We start from the raw sequence: 24,315 nt of genomic DNA, 5'->3' as shown, positions 1-24,315 counted from the left end.
AGGGTTACTTGGTTAGAGAAATCAATGTTTATTCCGCTGGGTTGTAGACTGCCCAAGTGAAATATGAGGTGCTGTTCCTCCAATTTGCGTTAGGCCTCACTCTGATGGTGGAGGAGGCTTGAGACAGAAATGTCAGCGTGGGAATGGGAGGGGGAGTTTAGCAACAGGGAGATCACATAGGCCCATGCGGACTGAACAGACGTGTTCAGTGGATGTGTTCAGTGTTTCTTTCTAGATCAGCCATGATCGAATGGCGAAGTATAGATGGGCCAAATGGCCTACTTCTGCTCCTATGGCTTGTGAACAGATGAACATATGAGCTCCGGTTTAAGAATCCATTTTGAAATAAATGAATCACACAACCTTTAGCTTACAATATATTTAGTCTTGGTATCAGTTTGGATGTACAAGCACCAACATGCTGTTTATGATACATAGAGTTTACAAAATAAATCAACAGTCAAAATCCCCGGCCCCCTCCCCTTCCAGCACACACAAAGGCTTCCACTGCCAAACAAGCTCAGGAGCATTTCTAAAGTTTGCCGTTACAAATCTGCCGCAGTTGCTGCTTCAAACTATGATGAAATCTGACGATAAATGGTTCACTGTCCCGGGTTAGGGCCAAGAGGAGCCATGAGATACAGAGATCATCACACCAAGGGCAATAAATTACCAGCGGGCGATAGGCCGCAATCGAGCCGCATAAGACACATGTGTGTGCGCGTTCGAGTACGTTGACAGGCAAGAGCATGAGGCTTGAGATTATGCAAGTTTCTATACCTATTTTTGAATAATGGAGAGTTTAGTAGCATCTGTCCTTTGGAATTAAGCCGGGCTTGAACCTACTGATAGTTCTTGGAAAATCCCCTTCCCTTTTCCCTCCCTCCCCTCCCTCCCCTCCCCTCCCTTCCCCTTCTTCAAAAGGACCGTGCGAGACGTAACCAGCGCTTCCCGCGGCATTTCCTTCTCGCAGATGATGGGGCGGGAGAGCGGTTTACTTGAAGTTGCCGAGCTGGATGGCTGCTCGGTTCATGGCGCAGCGGAATGTGATTGGCTGGATCTCCCAGTAAGGGACGGGGTTGTTGAAGAGGCTTATCCCCGAGTACAGGTTCTTCTTGGCGTAGTAATCCTGGCCGCAGAAGTCGTTGGTGCTCACGGACGTGATGCGGTTGTTGTGGAGGTAAACTACCTGCGGGTAGAAGGTGGAAGGCAAACAATAATCAGTGAAATGAAATACAGGCCGTGTTATACATCTTGTTTGCTTCTTGACTGTTTAATGCTGGGTCTTGTGTTGCAACATCAACAACAGCAGATCATTATTTTACTTGTGTACCTGCATTCTCCTATATTTTAAATGACTGGCATTTAGTTTAGTTTGGTTTGTTTTAGTTTAGAAATACAGCGTGGAAACAGGTCCAGTGTACAGGTGGTCGTTAGTCGGCGTGGATTCGATGGGCCAAAGGGCCTGTTTCCACAGTATCTCTGAACTAAACTAAAATTAAACATTAAGCAGTATTTGGATGAGCATTTGCATATCCAAGACATGTGTCTTGCATATGGCACAAGACTTGCATATGGACTCAGCAGGCTGTTCTGTACATTTTGTGCTAACTGGGGGATTGTGCTTATGCATGGTGATAGTCTTGCTGGGCTGTATGCAAAAAAAACTATTTCACTGTGCCTTGGTACACGGGATAATGAAGAAATCATTGAACCGCTGAGAGTAGGTAACAGACCAATTGTTGGGAAATGGTGTGATACGTAATGTGTAGGAAGGAACTGCAGATGCTGGTTCACACCAAAGATAGACACAAAATGCTGACGTAACTCAGCGACTGTCTGAAGAAGCATCTCCACCCTAAAAGATCACCGATTCCTTTTCTGCAGAGATATCACCTGACCCACTGAGTTCGTTCAGCATTTTGTGTATATCTACGATGGATACTCAATGGTCCATGTTAACATTGTGGACCCAAGGGTCTATTCTCAAGCTGTATGACTACAAAGATGTATGTCTTACAACGATCAGTGGATAAAGTGGCCGGATAGCAAGATCCACTGTGCACGTTCGTCAACATACTCATCTCAGAGCGGGAGGTCCATGTACCTGTATGTATCGGTGGTCAGCCAAGCCAGCAGGGACCTTGACGAGGGCGTTGTTGTCCAAGTGGAGTTCTCTCAGGTACGGAGCATTATCCAGGGACCCGTTGTCGACAGAGGCAATCTCATTGAAGCTCAGACCCAACCTGCAATGATGGGAGTCAATTAGACCAACAATGACCATGCCGCCATGGCTTACAGGTTGATAGCAGAGTCTATCGTCATTGAGTATCTACTCTCGCTGGGAACTTGGGACCTGATGAGAACAGGGTGCCTCTGATTTCGAAGCATATGTAAACTTGGCAGACAGATTTTATTCAATAGATGGTAGCTGAGGACCGCTCTTTAGTTGTCGAACCATCCTATCTTAGAGCACGGTTCTGAGCTACCATCTACCTCATTGGAGACTCTCGGACTATTTTTAATTGAACGTTTTCTTGCCCTATATGTTATTCCCTACATGTATTTACAGCACGGATGGCTCAAGTGTCATCATGATAGTCAACAAAAGCTTTTCACTGTAGCTCAGTGAACTAAGCTAAACTAAGCTAAATGGCAGTATGGTCTTCAGTCCTTCACATATTAGAGTATGGATTCATCTCCTGTTGTTAGAGATTGTGCTTGTTACTTACCTTTACATTGCCTGTCCATCAAAAGGCAAGATCCAGTTCAAGCTAATTGATCACCCTGTATCGAATTAATAGCCCAATAAGATAAATAATCTCCTATATCCCCCTCCACTGTCCCCTTCAATTTATCTCCAGCTTTGTATTTGATTCCTCCTCTTCTCTCCTGATCTGACACCCTGTTGTCTAATGTTCACCTCTACCCTTTGTCAGGAGGGATATGGATCATGAACAGGCAGATGAGATTAGTTTATTTTGGCATAATGTCCGGCACAAACATTGTGGGCTGAAGGGCCTGTTTCAGTGCTGTACTGTTCTATGTTCAAACTGAAATAACTCTATTCCTGTTTCTGTTCTTTGTATTTCATAAATCTTATTAACTGGGAACAGAAGAAAATATAGTACAGGTTCTCCACCGATTTCCCAGCATTGTTGGTTCCAGAGCCTTGCCGTATTCACCGTTTTACCGGACAAACAGTGGTCTTGGCCCCGGGGGGGGGCCCAAGATACCGGCCCGCAAAGTTGGTCGCGGAAGTCGGCTGTGGGAAAGGATCTGCCTGCTCCAGCCGGGCCAGAGTTCCAGAGCCCTGGCCGCAGTGGGCAAATTCCACCCGCCGATAGGCCATGGAAGTCCCAATGAGGTCGAGATTGGCGCCTCATCTGGCCTAGGCACCACATTTTCATGGGGACCTCTGGGGGGGGGGCCAAGCGAGTTCCCATAATTTTGTCCAGATTAAAGGAGGTGCAGGACCACAAATTGCTCGAAAATCGGTGGTGGACCTGTACAATATTCAAAGCCAACCAACAGTGAATGAAAGTTGGAAGAATGCACTTTGTACAGTAGATCACTGGACACACATAGACAATGCACTGGAGTTACAGCTTACCTGACCAAATTGTGGAGACCCTTCAATGAATCGGCTTTCACCCGACTGATTTTATTACCATCGAGATGGATTTCAGACAGAGAGCTCGGAAGATCTAGTTGGGTGGTTGGGGAAAGAAATTACTCAAAAATGAATTAGGTGCAACTCTAACAAACCTGGAAGAACAAAGTGTTCAGCCATAAACTATTGTCTCCAATATATTCCGAGCTTGGGAGATTCCACAATCCCGCACTTCCCTGGTTAGGAGTAGTGGGATCTCAGCTGGTGGAGTCCATGAGGCATAGGACCAGAATTCGGCCATTTGGCCCATCGAGTCTACTCCGCTAAGTGGGACTGTTGGCAGGAGCAATATAGATATTTGAACTACTGTAACACTACTGTTCACCATAAAAGATAGCGTGCAATTATTTAATTGTTAAGGGCCTGTCCCACGAGCATGCGACTACATGCGGCAAGCGTGACCTAACGAGGTCGCTTGAGCCGTACGGCCTCGCGGGGCCGGTCCCACTTCGATCGCCAGAGCCTTATGGAGTTGTGCGGAGCTGGTCCCGCCATCACGCGGGGCTCCAAAAAACTGAAAGTGTTCAAAAATTCCGCGCGGCAACGGCCTGCCGGCAGTTGTATAGATGCCGGACGTCATGCGCAAACATCCCGTGGAATTCGCTCGAACTTCACTTCACTCACTCGACCTCTGCGCGGCCCCCGCTTCTGGTTTGGTCGCGCTTGCCGCATGCAGGTCGCATGCACGTGGGACAGGCCCTTTTACTTGATAAAAGCGCACAATAGTAAGTTCATAATACATAAGAGCAGAATTAGGCCATTTAGCCCATTGTCTACTCCGCCATTCAATCATGGCTGATTTATCTTTCCCTCACAACCTCACTCTTCTCCCCTGTAACCTTTGACACCCATACTAATCTAGAACCTATCGCTCTGCATTCAAAATACTGGTACTAGAACTAGTGTGAACTGATGATCAATGTTCGGTGTGGACTCTGGACAATGGGCTGTCTCTTTAAACTAAATAAAGAACTTGAGCAAGCTGTGAACAGATAAAACACAGAAGAGTAAGCATGATAGGACACGAAGATCGCTCCATTGTCAGTTATCTTGGGTCACTTTTAGAAGGATGAGGGGGTACCTCATTGAAACTTACCAAATAGTGAAAGGCCTGGATAGAATGGATGTGGAGAGGATGTTTCCACTAGTGGGAGAGTCCAGAACCAGAGGGCATGGCCATCTAAAAGGACGTACCTTTAGAAAGGAGATGGGGAGGAATTTCTTTAGCCAGAGGGTGGTGAATCTGTGGAATTCATTGCCACAGGCGGCTGTGGAGGCCAAGTCATTGGGTATTTTTAAAGTGGTCATTGACAGATTCTTGATAGACATAAAATGCTGGAGTAACTCAGCGGCTCAACAGCATCTCTGGAGAAAAGGAACAGGTGACATTTCGGGTTGAGATCCTTCTTCAGATTTTTGAATAGGAAGGGCGTCAAAGATTACAGGGAGAATGCAGGAGAATGGGGTTGAGAGGGAAAGATAGATCAGCCATGATTGAATGGCGGAGTAGACTCAAAGGGCCAAATGGTCTAATTCTGTTCCTATGACATGACCTTATGAACATGCACTAGTTTCTCCCCTCCCCCTCCACCCCACCAAAACTGCTTTTAGCTTGACACTGGAAAATTATGTATTCATTTTGGGCTCACAACTGCTACTATATCTAACCTTTGTCTAACAATCTGCCTATCAGGGAACCCTCTCGCCCGAGGTCATCTGTTGACGGCCATGATTTGTCCGGCCCCTTCTAACTGAGAGGGAAAGGTAGCTCAGCCATGATTGAATGGCAGAGTAGACTCGATGGGCCGAGTGGCCTAATTCTGCTCGTATGGCTTATGAACGTGTGAACTTTACCGCTTCGTTAAGTCATTACCTTTGGGGATGGCAGTGAGGGCTGTGTTCGACAGACGCATAAAGGAAAGCTTCTTCAGCCCTTTGAACGCCCCGCTGTCAATGCCGGAGTTCTTCAGGGGATTGCCGCCCATTTCTGTGGGGCAGAAATGGATTGAAAATAAATGTTATAGACATGGAATCTCACAGGAGGCAGTTGGGCCCATCGCAGTCGTGCTAGCTCCTTGAACTACCTCTCTGCTCTTTCTCCGCAGACCGGCTTTACCCACACCACATACGTATTAAAAGATGGGCGCGATGGAAGATCCTGACTACGGGTGCTGTCCGTATGATTTCTGTACGTTCACCCTGTGACTGCGTGGGCGTTCCCCGGGTGCTCCAGTCTCCTTCCACATTCCAAAGACGAACAGGTTTGTAGGTTGTTTTGGCTTCGGTAAAATTGTAAATTGTCTCTAGTGTGTAGGATAATGCCAGTGTACAGGGGTCGCTGGTCGGCACGGAGTTGATGGGCCGAAGAGTCTGTTACCGCACCATATCTCTAAACTAAACTAAACTTTAACTAAAACTCCCCCCAGCCCAACTAGTTTCTAGTACCTGGGGTAGCACAATGAGAGAACATTAACAAAAAAAACTGAAGATTCACACATAAAAAATCTACAAATAAATACTATTTGTAAGTGAGTGATGAAATGAATCTTGTGAAGCTGACGGCAACAACGGTGGAGTTGCTGTCTCGCAGCGCCAGTGACCTAGGTTGAATCCTGACAACAGGTACTGTCTGTGTGGAGTTAGTACGTTCTCTCTGTGACCGTGTGGGTTTTCACCGGGATTCCTCACACATTCTAAAGACGTGCAGGTTTGTAGGTTGATTGGCTCCTGTAATTGGTCCCGAAGAGGGAAGCATTTCACTGTCCACTTACACATGTGACCATAAAAGTACCATTGAACCATTGTGTCTAGTGTATAACCATATAACAATTACAACACGGAAACAGGCCATCTCGGCCCCTCAAGTCTGTGCCGAACACTTTTTTTTCCCCCTAATTCCATCTACCTGCGCTCAGACCATAACCCTCCATTCCTTTCCCGTCCATATAGCTATCCAATTTATTTTTAAATGATAAAATCGAACCTGCCTCCACCACTTCCACTGGAAGCTCATTCCACACAGCTACCATTCTCTGAGTAAAGAAGTTCCCCCTAATGTTACCCCTAAACTTCTGTCCCTTAATTCTCAAGTCATATCCTCTTGTTTGAATCTTCCCTACTCTCAATGGGAAAAGATTATCCACATCAACTCTGTCTATCCCTCTCATTATTTTAAAGACCTCTATCGTCCCCCCTTAACCATCTGCGCTCCAAAGAATAAAGACCTAACTTGTTTAACCTTTCTCTGTAACTTAGTTGCCTGGGTTTCAGCAACATTCTAGTAAATCTCCTCTGTACTCTCTCTATTTTGTTGACATCCTTCCTATAATTAGGCGACCAAAATTGTACACCATACTCCAGAATTGGCCTCACCAATGCCTTGTACAATTTTAACATTACATCCCAACTTCTATACTGTATGGAAGATCACTGGCTGGCATGGACTCAGTCGGCTGAGGAGTCTGTTTCCATGCTGTATCTCTAAACTAAACAAAGCTTCCTATAGATTTTCAGGACCAGTTACATGACTAGTTTCAGCAGGGCCTGACTTCAGGCACAGTCTGTACGTTCTCCCTGTGACCGCGTGGGTTTCCTCCGAGTGCTTTGGTTTCCTCCCACGTTCCAAAGATGTACAGGCTTGTAGGTTAATTGGCTTTGGTAAAATTGTGAATTGCCCCCAGTATGTAGGATAGTGTTAGTGTATGGGGTGATCGCTGGTCAGCGCGGACTCGGTGGGCTGAAGAGCCTGTTTCCACGCTGTATCTCTAAACTAAGCTAACGGTTAGTTCCGGGCTAGGACGAGCGTAACAGAGACGCCTGGACCAGCTCAACAGAGATGCGACATACCTAAGGCGTACACCTGCGACAAGTTGTCAAAAGCATGCTTCTTCACTTTGGTGATCTCGTTCTCGTGGATGCGTAGTTCCTGGAGTGAGGGAGGCATGTTTGCTGGGATCTCTTTCAGCAGGTTCTTGGACAGGTAAAGTCTCTGTAACTTCATCAGAGACGCGAAGGCTTTGGGATGCACCGTGCCGATTTTGTTATTAACCAGGATCAAGGCCTAGAAAAAAAAAGAGAGCCTTCAAAATAACTCTCAGCAAACCAACCTACTTTAGTTTAGTTAATTGTCACGTGTACCGAGGTACAGTGTTTTGCTTTTGTTGAGTGCTATCCAGTCAGTGGAAAGACAATACATTATTACAATTAAGCCATCCTCAGTGTACAGATACAGGATGAAGAGAATAATGTTTAGTGAAAGATAAAGTCCAGTAAAGTCTGATTAAAGATAGTATGAGGGTCTCCAATAAGGTCAGTAATAGCTCAGTACCACTCACAAGTTGGTGAGAGGATGGTTCAGATGCCTGATAACGACTGGGAAGAAATTATCCCTGAATCTGGAGGTGTGCATTTTCACATTTCTGTGCCTCTTTCTTGAGGGGAGAGGGGAGAGGGGAGAAGAGGGAGTATCCGGGGGTGAGACTGTTCCTTAATTATGCTGGAGGCCTTGCCGAGGCAGCGTGGAGTGTGGATAGAGTTAATGGAAGGTTGTGTGATGGTCTCGGGCGGCGTCCACAAGTCTCTGCAATTTCTTGCACTCGCCAGATACAAGAGCCTTGTTTGGCCAGGCAAGTTCTCCAGTAATAGTTTGCCAACTTTAACAGTTAATGCTTCCATTTCACAACCTGCTGGATACCCAGTTAGAATATATTAATTAAAACCAGAAGTGGGAATGTTCAAAGAATAGTGCCATTTATGTTTATAGTGACCATTTTGGACTTCCCTTGGAAAAAGTAATTCACATTTTCTAACAAAAAATGATCTCCGAATGAATCAACCTTTGAGATGCTCGTACATCCTCTTCAGTATCATCTGGGAGAAATTTAGATCATCGTAAAAATGTAACTGCTGTTCTACAAGAACAAGACCCTAGGATGTTGCCAGGACTCGAGAGCCTGAGCTATAGGGATAGGTTGAGCAGGCTGGGGCTCTATTCCTTGGAGCGCAGGAGGATGAGGAGTGATCTTGTAGAGGTGGATAAAATCATGAGAGGAATAGATCGGGTAGCAGCACAGAGACTCTTCCCCAAAGTAAGGGAATCGAGAACCAGAGGACGTACATTTAAGGTGAAAGGGAGAAAGATTTTATAGGAATCTAAGGGGTAGCGTTTTCACACAAATAGTGTTGGGTTTATGGAACAAGCTGCCAGAGGAGGTAGTTGAGGCAGGGACTATTGCAAAGTTTAAGAAACTATTCGACAGATACATGGATAGACACAAAATGTTGGAGTAACTCAGCAGGACAGGCAGCATCTCTAGAGAGAAAGAATGGGTGACTTTTCGGCTCGAGACCCTTCTCCAGATCGGGTCTAAAGAAGGGTCTCGACCCGATACGTCACCCATTCCTTCTCTCCAGACGTGCTGCCTGTCCTGCTGAGTTACTCCAACATTTTGTGTCTATCTTCGGTTTAAACTAAGATTTGCAGTTCCTTCCTACACAGGTACATGGTTAGGACAGTTTTGGAGGGATATGGGCCAAACGCAGGCATGTAGGACTAGTGTTGGTCAGTGTGGGCAAGTTGGGCTGAAAGGCTTGTTTACACACTGTATGACTCTATGAGACCACTGAACACAACTGATTATATTTTCCTCCAATGCGGTTTTAAACTATTAACATTTTGTCTTAAATTTTTCTAATGTACTCCCAGCATCAAGGCTTCTCTAATAAACTTCAGATGAGGCTCAGCTCACTGGTTCCCTCTGTGGTATCGTCATAAAGACTAGCGTGTAGGAAGAAACCGCAGATGCTGGTTTACATCTGGAAAAAATGAATTGTGATGTTTCATGTCCATAGAGTGGTGAATCTCTGGAATTCTCTGCCGCAGAAGGCAGTTGAGGCCAGTTCATTGGCTATATTTAAGAGGGAGTTAGATGTGGCCCTTGTGGCTAAAGGGATCAGGGGGGTATGGAGAGAAGGCAGGAACAGGATACTGAGTTGGATGATCAGCCATGATCATTTTGAATGGCGGTGCCGGCTCGAAGGGCCGAATGGCCTACTCCTGCACCTATTTTCTATGTTTCTATAAGGTCCATAAGTTGTAGAAGCAGAATTAGGCTATTCGGCCCATCGAGACTACTACACCATGGCCGATCGATCTTTCCTTCTTAGCCCCATTCTCCTGCCTCCACCCCCCCCCCCACCATAACCCCTGACAACCGTACTAATTAAGAATTTGTCAATCTTCACCTTAAAACTGCCGAATAGCTTGGCTCCCACAGCCGTCTGTGGCATTGAATTCCACAGATTCACCACCCTCTGACTAAAGAAATTCCTCCTCAACTCCTTTCTAAAGGAACATAATTTTATTCTGAGGCTTTGGCCTCTGGTCCTAGGCTCTCCCACTAGTGGAAGCATCCTCTCCACATCCACTCTAACCGAGCCTTTCACTCTTCAATGCTTCAATGAGGTTCCCCTCTCATCCTTCTAAACTCCAACGAGTAAAACACTCTTGACTCTCGAATTCCGCTTAGGTTCTTTGTCTGAAGAAGGGTCTCGGCCCGAAATGTCAACTCTTAATTTCTCCTAAAGATTCTAGTAACAGCTATAGTTTAGTTTATTATTGTCATGTGTACTGAGTTACAGCAAAGAGCTTTTTGGTGCGTGCTAGCCAGCCAGCGAAAGGACTGCACATGATTACAATTGAGCCGTTCACAGGGTAGCTGACTAGATAGCAATGCAACAAAAAGCTTTTCACTGTACCTCGGTGCACGTGACATATATGAACTCAATTAAACTCACAATTTAAGACCTGAAGACCAAGAGGGATAAAGCACAAAATTGACCAATAGGTCTATCATTCAGAAACAAGGAACTGCAGATGCTGTGCTACACAAAAATATATAAAGTGCTGGAGTAACTCAGCAGGTCAGACAGCATCCCTGGAGATGGGATCAGTCTGACGAAGGGGCCAACCCTAAACACAACCTTTCCAATGTTCTCCAGAGTTGCTGCCTGACCGACTGAGTTACTCCAGCACTTTGTTTTTTTTGTGTAAACCAGCATCTGCAGTTCCTTGTTTCTAAGGTATGGACCAGTTACCCCTGCCATTAATCGTAGACAAAACGCTGGGATCTCTTAACAAAGGAAGAAATAACAGAGCTCCTGGAAAATAACCATGGGATTCAGCAGTCACAAGATTTATGAAAACTAAATTGTGTTCGACAAGTCTCTTAAAATATTTGAAAATCAAAATAAACTGCAGATGTTGGAAATCTAAAATGAAAACAGAAAAAAAATCCAGCAGGTCAGTCAGCATCTGTGGGAAGAGAAATAAAGTCAATGTTTTACGTCAATGCTTCTTCGTCAGAACTGGGAAGGAGACTAAATAAAGGGGCAGTGAAGGGGCAGAAAGAGAGATGAGGAGGGACTTACTTTGATGGCACGATGGCACAGCGGTAGAGTTGCTGCCTCAGTCTTAGTGTGCGGGATTGCTTGTCGGCATGAACTTGATGGGCCAAAGGGCCTGTTTCCGTACTTCGGCCAACCATGTCCATGCCAACCAGTATTCACCCCGTATGCTAGCACTATCCTTCACACTAGGGACAATTTATAATTTTACCCAGCCAATTAACCTACAAACCTGTATATCTTTGAAGTGTGGGAGGAAACCAGTGCACCCAGGGAAAACCCAGGTGGTCACAGGAGAATGTACAAACTCCATCCAGGCAACACCCGTAGTCAGGATCGAAGTCGGGTCTCTGGCGCTGTAAGCCAGCAGCTCTACCGCTGTGCCACCGTGCCGCCCTTGCGGTTTTAACATTTCAAGGTTGCTAACTCTGCAAAACCATGCTAGTGTTTCCAGGAATTTAAACTTGATCCTTCAGTCAGCAATGTCTGGACGATACACCATCAAAATGGAGCCATGTTAAAAATAAAAGGTTAGAAATGTATCCTGAGACTATTATTCACTTCCAAACATAACGCACTTCTAGAGGAACATATCCACGTCCAAAACTTAGCTCTCAGACACAGAACTCAACAGTAATGCAATCCAACATCACAATACACCAGGGGACCAGTTTTTATTTTTTATATTTCCTGTGAATACTTTGGTTTGAGACCAATAAAAGCACTGGAGGTAAGGGAAGGGCCTGTTTTGCCTGAACAATGGTTGGCGGCAAGAGACCTTGTGATGAAGCCTCTCCCAATGCGTCCAGACCTGGTGACCGCACGCAACACTTACCCCACTTGTGGTTTTGGTACCTTCAACTGAAGGAGAAAGACTTTTTGGAAATAACATGTACTTTGGCTTATTTAACTTTTGTCGAGGACAGGCTATAAAAAAAATAAGTTGAAGCTGTTTCAGCCCATTAAACCAATTGGCCATAAGGTTCCTTCATCCTGCTCCTTCAGCAAGTAAAATATTGGCTCATCTTCATTTCAAGTCCACTTTGATTGAATTTTGATTGACAGATACAACATTGAAATAAGCCTTTCGGTCCACCAAGTCCACGCCGACCTCTAATCACCCGTTTGCACTAGTTTCCTTCCCGAGTCTGAGGAAGGGTCTCGACATGAAATGTCACCAATTCCTTTTCAACCTGTGGTGCTGCCTGACCCACTGAGTTACTCCAGCATTTTGCATCTATCTTCGGCGTAAACCAGCATCTGTAGTTCCTTGCGATGGATTAATAATAATAATAATGGATGGGATTTATATAGCGCCTTTCTAGATACTCAAGGCGCTTTACATCGCATTATTCATTCACTCCTCAGTCACACTCGGTGGTGGTGAGCTACTTCTGTAGCCACAGCTGCCCTGGGGCAGACTGACGGAAGCGTGGATGCTAATCTGCGCCTACGGCCCCTCCAACCACCACCAATCATTCACACACATTCACACGCAGGCAAAGGTGGGTGAAATGTCTTGCCCAAGGACACAACGACAGTATGCACTCCAAGCGGGATTCGAACCGGCTACCTTCCGGTCGCCAGCCGAACACTTAGCCCATTGCGCCACCTGCCGCCCTATTAGTTCTATGTTATGCCACTTTCTCATTCATTCCTTCATATTAGGGACAATTTTACAAAGGGCCAATTAACCTAACACGCATGTTTAGTTTAGTTTAGAGATACAGCGCGGAAACAGGCCCTTTGGCCCACCAAGTCTGCACCGACCAGCGACCCCAGCACATTAACACTGTCCTACTACAAGGGACAATTTACACATGCACCAAGCCAATTAACCTACATACCTGTACGCCTTTGGAGTGTGGGAGGAAACCGAAGATCTCGGAGAAAACCCACAAGGTCACAGGGAGAACATACAAACTCCGTAAAGGCAGCACCCGGGTCTCTGGCGCTGCGATACCGTGGCCGCCCAGTGTCTTTGGGAGTTGGGAGGAAACTCTGGATGAGGCATCACACGGTCACATGGAGAACGTGCAAACTCCATGCAGACAGCACCGGAGGTCAGGATCTAACCCCTTTATCTGGCGCTGTGTGGCAGCAGCTCTACCCGCTGCACCACGGTGCCACTTTTCCATCTAATCTCCAATATCTATAAACAGAATAGCGAAAGGCCTGGACAGAGTGGATATGGAGAGTTTCCACTAGTGGGAGAGTCTAGAGCCTCAGAATAAAAGGACGTACCTTTATAAAGGAGATGAGGAGAAAATTATTTAGTCAGAGGGTGATGAATCTGTGGAATTCATTGCCACAGATGGCTGTGGAGGATGTCCTTGGGTATTTTTAAGGTGGGGATTGACAGATACTTGATTGGTAAGGGTGTCTAGGGTTATAGGGAGAAGGCAGGAGAACAGGGTTGAGAGGAAAAGATAGATCAGCCATGATGGAATAGTGGAATAGATTTGATGGGTGGAATGGCCTACTTCTGCTTCTATGACTTATCTGTTTTACCTTTAACTCCACAGCTGTCTGGATTACAGAATTCCAAAGATTTACTCTGAAGATAGACACAAAATGCTGGAGTAACTAAAACGCTTGTCCTCTTCCTTCCTCAAAGGCCACAGATCTCAGAACCATCCTGAGGAAGTGGACTGTCTGGTTCAACCCTACAGACCCCTCGAAGGACTCAGTTTCATTGGTAGAGGCAGCAACTCTCTTCAAAACCCAGTGGCGCAGCTGCTGGAGCTGCTGCCTCGTAGCGTCAGAGTGACAGGTTCAATCCTGGCCTCGGGTGCTGTCTGTGTGGGTTACACCTTCTTCCGATGCTCCGGGGTTTCCTCCTACTTTCAACAAACTCGTGCAGGTTTGTAGGTTTATTGGTCCTCTGTAAAATTGCACCTAGTGCATAGGGAGTGGATGAGAACATGCAATAACATCATACTTGTGTGTACGGGTAATTGATGGTTGACGTGGACTCAGTTTAGTTTAGGTTATTATTGTCACGTGGACAGCAGAAAGCTTTTTGCTGCGCGCTATCCAGTCAGCGAAAAGGCCATTCAAGATTACATTCAAGCCATCCACAGTGTAGACACAGGAGAAAGGGAATAACATTTAATACAAGATAAAGTCCAATAAAGTCCAATCAAAGGTTGTTCAATGATCTCCAATGAGGTAGACGGGAGGTCATGACCTCCCTGTAGTTGGTGAGGGGACGGTTCAGATTCCTGATCCTAAGGGCCCGTTTCCATGCCATATCTTTCAACTAATCAATCAAATGCTCCCCGATGAAGTTTTTGATCACACACTTGAAAGTGCTGCTGCCTACAAGTTAATGGCCAAGACCAATGGGGTTAGAGCTTATGAATATTTAATTAGTAAGCACATGATGGGCCAAAGGTCCAGCCTCCTGATCTGTGCCAATAAACCTCTCACCCCCTACATTCTTCTAAACCCAAAGGGACGTAAATTCCAAGCTGCACATTTAGTTAAAGATTTTGGTAAAAACATTCCAAGAAGTTTTTTGGTGAACGTGGGCACTTCCAGATCCCGGCATTTTACTCCCAGATTCATTTGAAGCCAAGTTAAGATTCTTCTGCTGTCACTGCAACTTTACAAATTGTTATTCCATGTGAATGTTAGCCCAGGCCTCAGGCAACTGAGCCAACCTGTCACCAACTAGAGAGCAGTCCTGACCTGCCAGCTACCTCATTGGAGACCCTCGGGCTATCTTTAATCGCACTTTACTGGACTTTATCTTGCATTAAACATGACAGGAGCTGCAGATGCTGGTTTATACTGACGATAGACACAAAATTCTGGAGTAACTCAGCGGGTCAGGCGGCACCTCTGGAGAAAAGGAATTGGTGATGTTTCAGGTCTAGACTCTTCTTTAGATTGGAGTCTGAAGAAGGGTCTCGACCTGAAACATCCCATATTCCTTTTCTCCAGAGGGGTTGCCTGACCCACTGAGTTACTCTAGCAATTTGTTTCTATCTTTCATCTCCCTCATTGGAAACCTTTGAACTATTTAAATCAGACTTTATCTTGTACTAAACGATATTCCCTTTATCCTGTATCTGTACACTGTGGACGGCTTGGTTTTAATCATGTATAGTCTGTTCGCTGACTGGATAGCACACAGCAAAATAAGCTTTTCACTGTAGCTCGGTGCAAGTGACAATAATAAACTAAACTGTCACCAGAAACTGGAGAAGGGCCTCAATGAGGCAAGTTCAGTATCAGTATCAGTATATCTTTATTGTCATTTCCTGAGTACTCACATACCCAGAGGAAACAAAAAAAGTTGCTCAACCAGTGTCCATTCAGTGTGCAGTACAAATAACAACAGGTAAATAGAAATAAAAATACATATATCATGAACAAATTAAATTAAACACTCTACTCTCTACTAAACATCAACAGGCGTTCCAATCGACAGCTGCTGCATTGTGTCCAGGTTGATGGTTGGTGCGCGATACTTTGGCAGGGGCCTAAGTCCGTTTATCAGTCTTATAGCCTGCGGGAAGAAGCTGAGGAGAAGTTCAAGGTGAAGAGCTGAGGCCTCAACCCTGCCGTTGACATGTGGAGTCAACCGGACCACCTCAGGAATGAAAGCCCGGCCAACGTTACCCACCAACTTACGTGAAGGTTCTTCAGGTTCTTGAAGTCATTTTCCTTTAACTCTGTGATCTTGTTGTTCTGCAGGTCAAGCAGTGTGGTGTCTTTGGGAATATTCTCCGGTACATTGGTGAGACCTGGTTCAGGAACAAGGTGAAAAGACAATCTTAAAAAAGGACTGCTTAAAAATACTTGGACATTAGACGAACGAATGACAGAAGTTACTCCAGCGGGTCCCGTACGAAGATTGGAGGTCCAATCGCCCAAAGACCTGGTGAGCCTCGGCCTGTAGGGGGAACCGTCGAGCCGGCCCCTGCTCGGTCCCCGAAGATCAGAGACGGGGGGCTTGAGGAACAAGGCCGGCAAATGGGGGTTGTTGGGGTTACGGGGAGAAGGCAGGAGAACGGGTTGAGAGGGAAAGATAAATCAGTCATGCCTTCTCCCAATAACGCCTGACACCCTTACTAATCAAGAATCTCTCAATCTCTGCCATAAACATATCCATTGACTTGGCCTCCACAGCAGTCTGTGGCAACGAATTCCACAAATTCACCACCCTCTGACTAAAGAAATTCACCTCATCTTTCTAAAGGTACGTCATTTTACGCTGAGGCAATGGCTATACTGAAAAAAATAGCACAGTGGTGCAGCGGTAAAGTTGCTGCGTTACAGTATCAGAGACCCGGGTTCGATCCTGACTGCGGGTGTTTTCAGGATGGTCGGCGCAGAGTCGGTGGGCCGAACGGCCTGTTTCCGCTCTGTATCTCTAAACTAAACTAAAGGTTTGTAGGTTAATTGGTTTCGGTAAAAATTGTAAATTGTCTCTAGTATGTAAATTGTCCCTAGTGTGTAGGATAGGGCTCTAATGTACGGGGTGATTACTGGTCGGCACGGACTAGCGGGGCCGAAGTGCCTGTTTCTGCGCTGTATCTCTAAAGTCTAAAGTCTGAAAAGCAAAGGGAAGAATTACTGCCTCGAGAACTGCCAATCTTCTCCACATCACATTTCAGAATACACATTCATGGAATGGTTTGATTTATTTAGGCTGCAGGCAGGCAGGCAGATGTTCGTAACGATCTACGCTATCTGCATGGTGATCTTCTGTCTCACAGAGTTGAGATTGAACGAGAGTTTGATTGGTGACTTCGAAGGGTTCTTTCAATGTGATACTTTTAGGCAAGACATTTATCAGATGCTGAACAAAAAAAAACTCCCCATTTCTCTCTCAAAGAAAACAAAAATATGTGGCTTGAAGCATTTTGTTCCATTCCTGACAATGTGTAATTTACTTAATACAATGCAGATGTGACCAACAGCCGCAGGAATTAATGTCAAGTAGGTTAACAGTGAACAACGGCCGCCATAAACCATTGACAAAGTGTTTGGAAAACTTTTAGAAACGTAATAGGCCATTCAGCTCCACACAAGAAGATAGACACAAAAAGCTGGAGTAACCCAGTGGGTCAGGCAGCATCTCTGGAGAAAAGGAATTGATTTGGGTCGAGACCTTTCTTCAGACTGAGAGTCAGGAGAGAGGGAAACTAGAGGTATGAAACGATATAGGACAAATGAATGAAATATAACAAAGCCAGCAATGATAATCAAGGATAGATGGAGCCCACAATGGTCTATTGTTGGCTGTGGAGAAGGTGATAACGAGTGATACAAACAGTGAAACTCAGCAGGACGACAGTGAAACTAGTACGATGGCGAGGGTGAGGGAAGCACAGAGAAAGAGGGAATGCAAGGGTTACTTGAAGTTAGAGAAATCAATATTCATACTGCTAGGTTGGAAGCTGCCCAAGCGAAATTTGAAATGGTGTTCCTCCAATTTGGGCATTTGGCCTCACTCTGACAGTGGGAGAAGAATGGGAAGGGGAGTATGGGACTGGGAAGGGGAGTTAAAGTGTTTGGTTTCTGGGAGATCGTGTAGCCCAAGGTTGCCACCTCCAGTTTAAATTCCATTTGGAATATTTTGGTGGACCAAGAAATCAAGAACCAAGGTGGACTGAGTGCCACCTCTAATCGAGTCAGGGGACGCACAGCCGTGCAGCGGGTAGAGCTACTGCCTCACTGGGCGCTGGAGACCCCGGTTCAATCCCGACTACGGGTGCTGTCTATACGGAAATTGTACATTCTCCCTGTGACCCCGTGGGTTTTCTCCGGTTTCCTCCCACATCCCAAAGACGTGCGGGTTTGTAGGGAGTGGATGTGAAGATTGCATAATTCGCCATAATTTTGACATAAGTGAAGTATTTATCCCACTATTATTTATCCTGAAGAACCTGTATAAACAGATACAATTACACGAACCTAATGACTTTTAAATGACGTTTGGGCAGATACTGTATATGGATAGGAAGGGTTTAGAGGGATATGGGCCACAGGGGGGAAGGAGGTGGGGCAAACCCAATACGCTAACTTGTTCGGCATGGACTAGGTGGTCTGAAGGGCCGGATTCCGTGCTGCACAGCTTTAGGCTTTAGAGACTTTAGACTTCAGAGATACAGCGGGGAAACAGGCCCTTCAGCCCACTGAGTCTGCTCTTCCCAGTGGTCACCCCATACACTGGCACCATCCTGCACAATAGGGACAAATTTACTGAAGCTGATTAACCTACAAACCTGCACGTCTTTACAATGTGGGGAAAAAACCAGAGCACCCAGAGAAAACCCACTTGGTCATCCAAACTCCATACAGACAGCACCCATAGTCAGGATCGAAGCTGGGTCTAAGACTCTATCATATCCTGAAGAAACCTATGATCTGGAGTTAGTATTCAGTGCGACACATCAATAGAAATCCTGAATTTCCCAGACTTGGCGCGGGTCTGACTTGAGTTGAGGTGGGCCGCCAGCTTCCCTTAGTCTGTAGCCTGGAGCTGTAAGTCTGGGTTTGCCAATTAAAACTGGCTGCTTCATTGGAGGGAATCTGGCATCAGAAGGATTGTGGGCAACTCCACTGGGAACCTTCACATGAACTGAGTAAATGCAGTACTTACCTGGAGTGAGAGTCATACAGTGTTGAGACAATTCTTCTGCCTAACTTACCCACACCGACCAACCACATCTACACTAGTTCCACCTCTCTGTGTTTGGCCCATATACCTCTAAATCTGTCCTATCCATGTACCTGGCTAAATGGTTCTTAAACATCGTGATAGTCCCTGCCCCAACTACGTAACACCTCTGGCTGCTCGTTCCATACACCCACCACTCTTTGTGTGAAAAAGTTGTAGGGTTCCTCAGGTTCCTATTAAATCTTTCCCCCCCCCCCCCCCCTTATCTTAAACCTCGATTCTTGATTCCCCTACTCAAGGCAAGAGACTCTGTACGTTTACCTGATCTATTCCTCTCATGATTTTGTATACCTCTACAAGATCACCTCTCATTCTCCTGCGCTCCAAGGAATAGAGTCCTAGTCTTCCCAACCTCTCCCTGTAACTTGAGTCTTGAATTCCTTACACTACTGCTACTTGCCATTTACCAACTTAATTAATTTAATTCATATCAACTCCTGTGTAGAACGATAGGCAATAATACAGTCCCTTTAGACTTTATACAGAGACACAACGCAGTGGTAGAGTTGGTGCCTCACAGCGCCAGAGTCTCGGGTTCAATCCTGACTAGGCGTGCTGTCCGTACAGAGTTTGTACATTCCCCTTGTGACCATGTGGGTTTCCTCCAGGTGCTCAAGGTTCCTCCCACACTGCAGGGACATACAGGTTTGTAGGTTAAATGGCTTCTGCAAAGTGTAAATTGCCCCTAGTGTGTAGGATTGTGCAAGTGTACAGGGTGATGACAGGTCTGTGCGATCTCGATGGGCTGAAGGGCCTGTTTCCGTACTGTACCTCTAAAGTCTAAAGGGTGATTGTTGGTCGGCACGATCTCGGTGGGCCGACGGGCCTGTTTCTGCCTAAACGAAAGCCTAAAAGAAGTGCTGGAATTAAGGCACAAGTCATTGTAGGTCAATGATGGATGACTAAGTAGATGTGGGCACTTGTCAGGATGCAGGCAGCTGAAGTATGGATGAGTTCAGTAATTGAAAAACCAGTACAGCTTTGGACTTGTTGAACCTAGAACTGACAAAGACTAAACAAACCATGTTGCAGCAAATGCAAACCACTCATTGCACACAGCACTGACACACAACACACCACATCACAGGGCCATGGAAAAAGCCTTTGCAAACTACTTGTCAGTCACTTTCGACTGGCATGTTTTCTTGGGTGTAGACGGTTAGAGGGGTGCTCGTGTGAGCTTACAGTCACAGGCAGATGTTTCCAACCCCTGGACAGATGGCTTACACCGCAAGTGAAGTCGGAATGATAGCTGGAGGAGTTTTTGGGGAAATAGATCTTTTTTTTTAAATGAAGGAAGAGCTCTTTAAAATCATGCTTCACGGTTTTGTTTGTCGTCTTCACATTAAAAAGATTTCGCTAAAATTCTCTCACTTTTAACTCAGTTAAATTCTGGGTCAGAGAGGGAAAGTTCATTAATTCATAGATTCATAAGTTAGTGGAACATAATTCAGGCCGTTCAGCCCATCGGATCTACTCTGCCATTCAATCATGGCTAATCTATCTTTCGCTCTCCCGCCTTTTCCTCATAACCCTTGACATTCACACTAATCAAGAATCTGCCTTAAAAATATCTATTGACAACCCTCACAGCCATCTGTAGCTAAGAATTCCACAGATTCACCACCTTCTGACTAAAGAAATTGCTCCTCATCTCCTTTCTAAAGGTATGTCCTTTTATTCCGAGGCTCTGAGCCTCTGGTCTGGACTCTCCCACCATTGGAAACATTTTCTCCACATCCACTTTATCCAGGCATTTCACCATTTGGTAGCAGCAGGCAAAATGTGTAGGAAGGAACTGTAGGTGCAGGTTTATGCCGAAGATAGACACAAAATGCTGGCAGCATCTCAGGAAAAAAGGTATTGTAATGTTTCGGGTGGGAACCCTTCTTCAGACTTTCTGACCCAAACTATCACCTATTCCTTTTCTCCTGACCAACTGAGTTACTGCAGCGTTTTGTGTCTATCTTCGGAAAGCAGCAGGGTTCGGCGAAATGGGGGAAAGGTTTTAACAAAACTCCCCGGGTAAGATACCCTGGATTTGACTGGACCTAATGTATTCCTCTGTGTAGGAAAGACCTGCAAATGCTGGTTTAAATCGAAGGTAGACACAAAATGCTGGAGTAACTCAGCGGGACAGGCAGCATCCCTGGAGAGAAGGAATGAGTGATGTTTCAGGTCGAGACCCTTCCTCTTCCAATCTTAAATCCTCATTGAGTTTATTCTCCATTGCTGAGCAAGGCTCAAGGCAGGAAGGAGCCATGGAGTCATACAGTGTGGAAACAGGCCCTTCAGCCCAACTTGCCCACAGCAACCAACAAACCCCATCTGCACTAGTCCCACAAATCCATAGTCCTCTAAAACTTTCCTCTCCAAGTACATGTCTAAATGTCTTTTAAATGTTCTGATAGTAGCTGCCTCAACTACCTCCTCCGGTAGCTCGTTCCATACACCCACCACCGCCTGTGTAAAAAAAATTGCCACTCAGGTTCCTATTAAATCTTTCACTCCCCACCTTAAACCTATGTTCCCTGGTTCTAGATTCCCCTACTCTGGGTAAAAGACTCTGTGCATTCCCCTCATACTCTTATACACTTCTATAAGATCACCCCTCATCCTCCTGCACTCCAAGGAATAAAGTCCTAGCCTGCTCAACCTCTCTCAATAGCTCACGCCCTTGAGTCCTGGCAACATCCTTGTAAATCTTCTCTGCGCCCTTTCCAGCTTGACAACATATTTCCTATAGCCTAATGGAAAGTCAATACACTAAATGTGGCCTCGTCAATGTCATATAACTGCAACATGACCTCCTAAATGTCTATACTGAATACTGGGTAAAAGACTGTGCATTCATCCTATCCTTTCCCTCTCATGATCTTTATTTCCAAACACTGTTGCTAAATAAGCTCCTTTCTGAATTTCAATCAGAGGGAAGCTGGCGTTAATAAGTAGTTGTGGCCCAGTCATCCAAATTGACTGGATTTTCTCTGTAGATGGCGAATCCATTTACTATTTCGATTTGGATTACCATTTTATGAATCAACCTACATTCTTTCCTCTAGATTCACAATTCCCAACTCTTCAATCCTTTTGCCTCACACCTTCCACCTTTTCATCTCGGGTCTTTATCCAACCAGTCTATCTAAAATCCCTGCTCACCTGCTTTGGCATATTACCTAAGATAGGCACAAAATGCTGGAGTAACTCAGCAGGTCAAGCAGCATCTCTGGAGGAAAATGATGGGTGACATTTCAGGTTGGGGCCCATCTTCATTCTTGGCAAATTGCCTTCCCGGCTTTGTCCTCCCACTCTTCCAGCTTTCTTCACCCCCCAACAATCCCTTCCACCCCCACCACAGTCAGTCTGAAGAAGAGTCCTGACCTGCAACATCACCTATGATGTTGCCCGACTCGCTGAGATACTCCAGCACTCTGTGTCTTCCTTTAACTCCAGCATCCTTTAGCAAAGGTCGATGTTTTCACTGGGTAAGCAGAACAAGGAAAGTTTCCACTCACACACGCACATCCTTCGTTGCAACAAGCACAAGAAAATACATAATCTTGGAAAGGAATGCTCTGCAAACGGGTGCAATGGCAGGTCCAAGAGTTCTGGTGGAAACATTTGCAGCAGAAGTGATGTGCCAAGGGAACATCAGAAAGCAATGAAATAAGAACTCAGAGCTAAGCAATTTCCTGCACATCTGATATTTTAGCTGAAATGAAGTAATGGAACTAAAGCAGCAAGAGCTTGTTTGAATTAATCAGCTTTTGGTAAATCTGCTTGCTGCCTCTAGTCCTCTTGCACTAACTCCTCCACTCTGCTTTAGACTCTAGGTTAGTCTCCTTTTGGGTCTTTACAGCTTTTGTGTCATAGTAATGAAATGCTGGTTTATACCAAAGATATACCAAAGTGCTGGAGTAACGCAAATCTGGAGAAAGGTCCCAATCTGAAACGTCACCTGTCCTTTTTCTCCAGGGATGCTGCCTGACCGTTGAGTTACTCCAGCACTTTGTGTCTATCTTTGGCAATCAAGGGAATTCATTTTAGTGAATCTATCGGGTTCTAACTCGGTGGGTCGGGCAACATCAGTACGATCTCTGGGTTGTACATGACATGTACAAAGCAGATTTCATTCATTCTAAAGTTACATTCTTGCTTAGTCAACCATCTGTTCACCGAGACTCTCAGCTTCCAGTCATAGTCCCGTCCTGCCTAACTCCATGTTCTACTTCCCCAAGAAGCCCATGTGCAGCCGAATCTTCTCCAAAATGGATGCAAAATAGTGTTCTTCTCCATTTGTGTTGGTTGTTATCCAATGTGTTGAAACATTGCTTCCATCTAACAGACTGATTCAGATGTTGCTTTGCTAACATCTAACATTGCTGTGCATAAGATAATCAGGGGAATAGATAGGGAGAATGCAGTCTTTTACCTAGAGTAGGGGCATCAAGAACCAGAGGACCTGGGTTTAAGGTGACGGTAGAAAGATTTAATAGGATCCTGAGGGCCAACTTGTTTACAATAAGGGTGGGGGATATGTGAAATAAGCTGCTGGGGGAGGTAGTTGAGGCAGGTACTATCACAATGTTTAAAATACATTTGGATAGGTACATGGATAAGACCGGTTTAGAGAGATATGTGCCAAACACGTCGGTAGGACTAGTGTAGATGGGGCATATTGTCCAGCATGGGCAAGTTGGGCCGAAGGGCCTGTTTCCATGCTGTGTGACTCTATGACAATGGTCCAGAACAAACCCTTCTGCAAAAAAACTGTTGCTTTCACAGCTGGCTACGGCACACCCCAACTCAGACAGATGTTAAACTGGTCTAAAACATTGGATAATGAGTTTCAAGTGCACTCTCATCATGTTGTCCGGATTAAAGGAGGGGCTGGAAAAGTCTTGGATAGAATGAATGTGGAGAAGATGTTTCCACTAGTGAGAGAGTCTGGGACCAGAGGGCACAGCTTCTGAATAATAGAACATACCTTTAGCAAGGAGATGAGGAGAAATTTGTTTAGCCAGACGGTGGTGAATCTGTGGAATTCATTGCCGCGGAAGGTAGTGGAGGCCAAGCCAATGGGTGTTTTTAAGGTGGAGATTGACAAAGTTTTGATTAGTAAAATTGTCAGGGGTTATGGGGAGAAGGCAGGAGAATGGGATTGAGAGGGAAAGATAGATCAGCCATGATTGAATGGCGTTGATGGGCGGAATGGCCTAAATCTGCTCCGAGAACTTATGAAGCTATGAATGAATGAACTTTGTGAGATAATATAGCTCACCCAGGTCGGAGCACTGCACCACTCGCAGATGGCACTGGCAGCCAAAAGGACACATGGGCACATCCATCTCAGGGAGAAACGCCGACCCTTCATCCTCCAGCATGAAGTCAAGGAAGCCGGACTGCTGGAAAGGCTTGGCCCAGCCGACGGCCAGGAGGAAGGCCAAGGATATGATCACACGCATGGCTGATCCTTAGTACCACGGCAGCTTCACCTGGAGAAGAGAAGAAGGACACAAGATGGCGAGATCACGCGTTTACA

At 45.6% G+C, this 24,315-nt stretch overlaps 1 protein-coding gene across 1 annotated transcript in view; it reads right to left on the bottom strand.

Moving 5' to 3' along the window:
- Window positions 1-364: 364 nt before the first annotated feature.
- Window positions 365-24,315, bottom strand: part of dcn (decorin) — a 38,350-nt gene continuing 14,399 nt past the window's right edge. Inside the window, exons 2-8 of the mRNA XM_055650608.1 lie at window positions 24,055-24,268; window positions 15,719-15,831; window positions 7,520-7,733; window positions 5,547-5,660; window positions 3,614-3,707; window positions 2,108-2,246; window positions 365-1,189 (exon numbers count right to left, since the gene is read on the bottom strand). Of these exons, the coding sequence (XP_055506583.1) occupies window positions 995-1,189; window positions 2,108-2,246; window positions 3,614-3,707; window positions 5,547-5,660; window positions 7,520-7,733; window positions 15,719-15,831; window positions 24,055-24,238 (1,053 nt within the window). The 5' untranslated portion in view covers window positions 24,239-24,268 and the 3' untranslated portion in view covers window positions 365-994. The remainder of the gene's footprint in view (window positions 1,190-2,107; window positions 2,247-3,613; window positions 3,708-5,546; window positions 5,661-7,519; window positions 7,734-15,718; window positions 15,832-24,054; window positions 24,269-24,315) is intronic.

Source organism: Leucoraja erinacea, chromosome 19 (genome assembly GCF_028641065.1).
Source record: "Leucoraja erinacea ecotype New England chromosome 19, Leri_hhj_1, whole genome shotgun sequence".
Classification (NCBI taxonomy): domain Eukaryota; kingdom Metazoa; phylum Chordata; class Chondrichthyes; order Rajiformes; family Rajidae; genus Leucoraja; species Leucoraja erinaceus.
This window is presented reverse-complemented; position numbering and strand designations above follow the sequence as displayed.